The sequence below is a fragment of the Antrostomus carolinensis genome, unplaced genomic scaffold (assembly GCF_000700745.2).
Source record: "Antrostomus carolinensis isolate BGI_N321 unplaced genomic scaffold, ASM70074v2 scaffold21330, whole genome shotgun sequence".
Taxonomy (NCBI): domain Eukaryota; kingdom Metazoa; phylum Chordata; class Aves; order Caprimulgiformes; family Caprimulgidae; genus Antrostomus; species Antrostomus carolinensis.
In genome coordinates, this window is record NW_010290807.1 from 7,645 (window position 1) to 13,912 (window position 6,268).

General features: G+C 54.1%; 1 protein-coding gene across 1 annotated transcript in view; it reads right to left on the reverse strand.

The window, feature by feature from the left end:
- Positions 1–6,034, reverse strand: part of LOC104530100 (carbohydrate-responsive element-binding protein-like) — a gene marked incomplete at its 3' end in the record, with an annotated part of 12,361 nt that extends 6,327 nt beyond the window's left edge. The window contains 1 exon segment of the mRNA XM_010174586.2: positions 5,739–6,034. Within this exon segment, the coding sequence (XP_010172888.2) occupies positions 5,739–6,034 (296 nt within the window).
- Positions 6,035–6,268: the final 234 nt, after the last annotated feature.

Consider the following 6,268-nt stretch of genomic DNA (forward strand, 5'->3'; position numbering starts at 1 on the left):
GCCCTGCTCTGCGGCTGGAGGGAGTGTGCTGGGGCTGAGGGGAGAGGAGAGCGCTGCTGTCCCATGTCACTGTGGGGGACAAGGACTAGGGACCCCTCCAGCTCCAGAGCCTGACGTGAGGATGTATCTGGGAGCATGTGCTCCTGTCTGCAGGGGTGGACAGGGACAGTCCCACTATGGAGACCCAGCCCGACCCACCACCCCTCATCCCTGCGGCTCCAGCCTGCAGAGAGTTAAGGAGTTGGCTACGCACTGGCCACTCCACTATCACCAGGATTTTGAACTTTCCCCAGTGGCACAAGGCAAACAGCGAGGTGGTGCCAAGCAGAGGAGCCAATGGAAGAGATGGTTTCCTGGGCGTGTGGCCAGATCCTGATGGTCAAGGCTACCTGACCACACTCCTCACTGGTGCTGCCCGCCCCAACAGCCAGCTTAAAGCAGCAGCCCGAGCCCATGGACTGCAGCCCCACAGCTGCAGACAGGCACCTCAGCCATGTGCAAGGCTGGTGGGGCTGTGGCCACGGAGCTGCCGTGGGACCTGGAGGCCAAGGAGAGATGCCTTTGGATCCTTTCAGGTTTGGGATGTACCAGGCTGAGCTTTACTTTCTGGTTTGCCTTGAAAATTATCTCCCCAGGGAGATGGATGCAAACCTTATGCTGAGCTGTGAGAAAGGTTTGGGATGCCCCAAACAGGCTGGGGGTCCTGCTGCCCCACACTGCCAGAAGAATAGGGACACAAGTCCCACCACTGGCTACGGGGTCTTTGTGGGATGGGGTGAGGTGTGAGCAGGGCTCAGCCTGGGACCAAACCTGGTGTGAATCCCCATGTTTGCTCCATGATTTATTCAGCCCATCCAGAAGTTTTAGATGTTGTGGCCCCTGCTTTCATGGCAAAGTGAGTATTTTGCTCTCCATCAACAGGAAGAGGAGGGAGGAGGAATCATCTGGTGAGATGCAGGGCAGCATCAAGGGGAACATCTAAGCTGAGGGTCCTCTAGCAGGTACAAGCCTGCTCAGCCTTCCCAAGTGCAGCAGGAGCAGGATGGCCCATGGGGCCGTCAGAGGCCCCCTTGCTCCCTGGGCTGCCAGGGCACAGCTTGGCCCTGGACTGCCTGAAAGAGGACAGCCTTTCCTGGAAGTCCTAAAAGCTCACATTTGATTTCTCACAATTTTTGCTACCAAAGTAATGTTTTTTCCTGAATTACTATGTTCTAAAATCCAGAGCCTGGGAAAGAAAGTTAAAAATCTAACCACAATTTTCCTGAAAAATGCCCTCAAGCAAAAACCAACTGTGTTCAAATTCGACTTAAAATCTCTTCTATCTGAATGTGCTTTTTTCTTTATCGCATTGTGCTGATGAAAAGGCTGCTGCCTCTGGAAGGATCAAGCTCTGCCCTGGCAGGTGCTGCAGCCAACGTGGGGGCATCTGGGGTAATTCGAGGGCAGGGTTGTAACCAAGGTGTTAATAGGCTGTACTGGGGATTAGATAGGGACCCGCGCTGGGTATTTGCTCCCAGATAGCAGTGCCTCTGCCCTTACAGCTCTGCCTCTCGGGCAGCCGTTCACCTCCATGCAAAGTGAGAACAAAGTGCCCCAGATGGGAAGGGATATAATTTAAATCCTCTTGCAAATAGTTGTCTGGGAAGCTGGATAGCTGCAAGTCAAGCTAGGTTCATCTCCACAATTCTGGTGATTTCTGGAGGTGTGACCCCCACTGTGCATCAGTGTGGGAACAGGCTTGCACACCAGCCCAGCTCCTCTGCACAAATGCTTGGACAGGATCAGCCCCAAATTCTTGGGAAATGACGGGAAAAGCGTGCAGCTCCCTGCTGCTAATGACAGAACAGACACACTGCAGCATGGATGGGTTTAGCCCGGGCACAAGCCTTTCCCCCTCACCAGACCCGCTACCACCCCTTGTGCAGATAATTCACAGCAGAAGTTGCCCAAACCTCTGCAAAGCCCCAGAGGGATCTACTGAGCCAGGGCTGCCATCAGCACCGAGCTCTGCTTCCCTCCTCTCCTGCTTCCTTCCCAGATGGTCTTTGGTCTGGATGTGACCAAGGACTCATGGAATGGTGGGGGTGGACCCAGCAATCGCAGATGTGGCCACATTGGTGTGTCCTGGAAAATGGGTACACAGAGCCTGGGGACTGCTTCATCCCAGCCCCCAGCAACAGGAGGAAGATCTCAGTGGGGGGAGTTGCCTTTCTTTGATGGATCTGAAGAAACAAGTTGCTGCCAGAAGCAAGCCTTGATGTGGAGAGAGTATTTCTTTCCCAGCGAGGGGGTGATGCACAGTCCAGCCCATGATGGCGCAATATGTCAGATCCTTGGGGCAATTGCTCAAGCTGAGACAGGACTGCCACGAATGTCTGTGAAGTGCCATGGAGGAGAATTACAGGAGAGGCAATCAGGAGGGGGAATTGCTGGAGAGGGAATTACCGCTACCCAAATGACTGTTCAGCTACAGCCATTGAAACATGATGCTGTTTAGAAAGAGTTTAGTGTATTGCCTTTGATATGGTGTGAGCTGGGACAGCAAGGGATGGGTGACTGCAACAGTCACAGGTCAGCCAGCAGGTCAGAAGAAGTCATAGTTCCCCTCTACTCAGCATTGCTGAGGCCACGTCTGGATATTGTGTCCAGTTTGGTCTGTCTGGAAAAAGAGGGAGGTTCACAAACTGGACTGATCCTGGAGAAGGATGTTAAGACAGTTGGGGACTAATGTACATGACAGAAGAGGAAGGTGAGTGATGGGCTTGTTCAGCCTGAAGAAGAGGAGGTGAAGAGAGGATCTACTTACTGCCTTCAACTAACCAAAGGAGGCTATAGAGTGGATGGAACCAGACACTTCTTGGATACTCACCAAGAAAGGACAAGAGGCAAAAGATACAAGCTGGAATAAGGGAAATTCCAATTAGAGCCATGGCCAGCACTCTTCTCTGTGAGAGTGGTGCAGCCCTGGGACAAGGTAGACAGGTGGTGGGCTCATCATCCTTGGTCTTCATCCATCAGAGTGGTGACCCTGAGCAACCTGATCTGGCTTTGGAGTTAGCCCTGCCCTGCACAGGGGTTTGACTATGAACTCCGGAGGTGCCTCCCAATTGACACCTTTCTGTGGTTTCTGCTTTGTTTGGGAGTTAGTCTACAACGTAACTGTGGATGCACTCTGAAGACTGGAGGACATTTGCCTGGCCATTCCAACTGAGGCTCTGCTGTTCTGAGGAACCTGGCTGGGAAAGAAGGTGTGAAATCACAGATAATGCAGAGAAGTATCAAATCAAATAAGACTAAAAGTAGAGGTGTACCAAGTATCTTTAAACTCCATTTTCCCCCTCTGATATCTTCCTCCAACTGTTGCTTACAACTCTGTCAAACATGTATTAGCAAAGCTGCCATAGGCTTCCAAAGGGAGAAAAGAAATGCCTGAACAGCAGCTAACCAGCAGAGTGGTCAGCTCTAGAGCCAGAGTCTAATCCCATCAGTGGAGGTGCATCACAGTCCAGGTTCACTTGAACCTGATCTCTGATCAGTGTTTGTCATCCTGTTTTAGGGTGCTGGCAAGAGCTGCAGAGCATGACGGCTGAAAGGTGGAGGGGAAGAGTGTCTAAGGATGGAAGGAACTCCAAGAGAGAACAATCAGGCATGAAGTCTGGAGAATATCCAATGTCAACAGGTTGGATCCCATGGCCTGCAGCTACCATGGCTCCTTGGCAGACCAAGAACTGCTCCCAAGACCTCGTCTTGCATCAAAGCAGCCAGGAAACACCTCTGGTGCTCTGGACTCTGGGGTGACCATAAGTGGTGGCAGTAATGCTTTGTAGCTGATGTGGATCCTCCGCAGTGAGGGCTCTTGTCCAACTGCAGTTACAGTTTGCCATGGTTCCGGGCTTGGGACTGGTGTGTGCATTTTCATGATCAGTGCAGGAGGGAAACAAGGCCCTGAAAGAGTCCAAGGGGTAGAGAGAACTGAAGTGATGGAGCCCTGTTTGCAGCATAATGGCCACCCCTGGGTGGCATACAGCTGCTGTGGTCTGCTCCCCCTGCCCCTTTCACAGAATCAGAGTCACAGCATGGTCGGGGTTGGAAGGGATCTCTGAAGATCATCTAGTGCAACCCCCCTGCCAAAGCAGGTTCCCTACAGCAGGTCGCACAGGAAAGTGTCCAGGTGGGTTTTGAACATCTCCAGAGAAGGAGACTCCACAGCCTCTCTGGGCAGCCTGTCCCAGGGCTCTGCACCCTCACAGTGAAGAAGTTTTTCCTCATGTTCAGATGGAACTTCCTGTACTCCAGTTTGCGCCTGTTGCCCCTTGTCCTGTCGCTGGACATCACTCTGCTTGGGGAGCACCAGAGATCGGGGGCACATGGAGGCTGTGGTGCATCTCAGGAGTCAAGAGCTTGAGCACCCTGGGGTGGAGCAATGTCTGCTCCTCCAGCCCCAGACTGCAAGGCTCAGAGTAAGGCGAGTGTAGGACTGGGAGAGCAAAAGATAGTGAGGCCACCAGTGGCTCCGTGTCCCTTGTACGTGGCACTCAGAGGTGACTTGCCTGACCAGGAAGCATGACCCTCAGCTGAGTCACTCCATGCTGAAGCTCACTGTGCTCCTGCAGAGCACCAGCTTCTCCAGCACCGCAGAGAGAGCTGTGTTGCACCAGCTGTGAGCAAACCGTGCAATCTGGGTTGTGGCCATGGGCCAAATGTACACAGCTATGTGGCAACTAGTACCCTTGGCGTGCTGTCCCAGTGCCTGGTGTCACCAGGGCTGCTCTGGCAGCGACCACATATTCTGACATGTTAAGCACTCAAGGACTTCAAGGCATACCTCAGAGGTCAGCCGCTGAATGGGACCCTGCATGGAACACAGCAATGGGCAACTCTTCAAGGCTGTTCTGCTGAAGTTTTATTTTCATATGGCATCAGCAGGATGTCATCATTCCAGGTTTTCACCTGGACATTTTGGGAAAGTTATGCAAGCAATTTTGCACTGATAACAGTAAAGGAAGTCACCCTAATGCTATTCTTGAGAGAACCCAAAGCCTTGGGGCCTTGGCAAGAGGGAGCTGCCTCCAAGAATGTGGACCAAGGCACCAAGAGACATGATGGAGGCTCTACTGTTGTCACCGAGGAGCTGTGGGATGAGCAGGTTGCTAGCACCCTGGGCTTGGGTGATTTGTGTGGTTGGTGGAACAATGCAGTCACCCATCTGATTTGCAGGAGAGAAGGGGGGAAGGTTTCAGGAGCCCCTGGACAAAGGCCCGTGCAGCCATCCAGCCCAGACTGCTGCCGCACGTCCTGGAATCACCTCAGGACATATGGGCAGAGTCAAAGACGGGAAGGCAGGACTCCTGCTCTGGGCTGGGTTAACAAAGACTGAGAGTTGGCTGCCCACAGGGTTATTGCTGCTCTACAGAGGACCTGGCCGTGAGGGTGCTACGCTGGCTACAGCCAGACACTCCAGATCTCATGGGAAGGTGAAGGAAGGTGAAGAGAGGAGGAACTTCTCATCTGACTCCATGGCCAACAACCCAGCACCAGCTCTTTCTCCCTAAAACCTCCCAGGACAGCAGTTTTAGAGCAGATTGCACATCACAACCCAATGGACAAGAAGACGAAGACACTGCCAGTTGGCAATTAGCAGCAGATCCCTGGAGGGGCAGTAGGGCCCAGCCAGCCTCATGTCTTCCAAAACCTGGGGTCCATGAGGCACAGGGCAGCGAGAGGGATCTGGGACTCACCTGTACTCCAAACTCATGCACTCGAAGAGCCGGGTGAGGGTTGGGTCGATGCTCCGGGGATCGGCCAGTTCAGGCTCAGTGCGGTGGTGACGCCGGCGGGGCAGTGAGTCGCTGTGCGGGGACGACACCATGAAGTGGCCACTGTGGATGACCTGGGAGGGGTTCTGCACCCCGGCACTGGGTCCTGTGCCGCCCCTGGCCGTGTCCTCAGAGTCAGAGTCAGAGTCAGAAACAGGGCATGGCCCAACCGGGGGCTCCGGGAAGGGTCCCGAGAGCCCCACCTGAGCTCCTGCCATCCCCGAGCACCTGGTGGGGAGCCCTTATCAGCCTGCCCCAGTACTGTGCTCCACGTCCTGGTTGCGCCAGAGCCCTACAAGTGCTGTGATGCCATCGAGCACATGCCGTTGGGCTCCCCAGCACAGGACACCCGCACCACACCTCCTCCTCAGTGCCGCTCGCCCCACCCCAGACCACGTCGTCTCCTCAACGCTCTGAGGTTCAGCTTTCGGTTTGCCGTGGCAGCTCCCAGG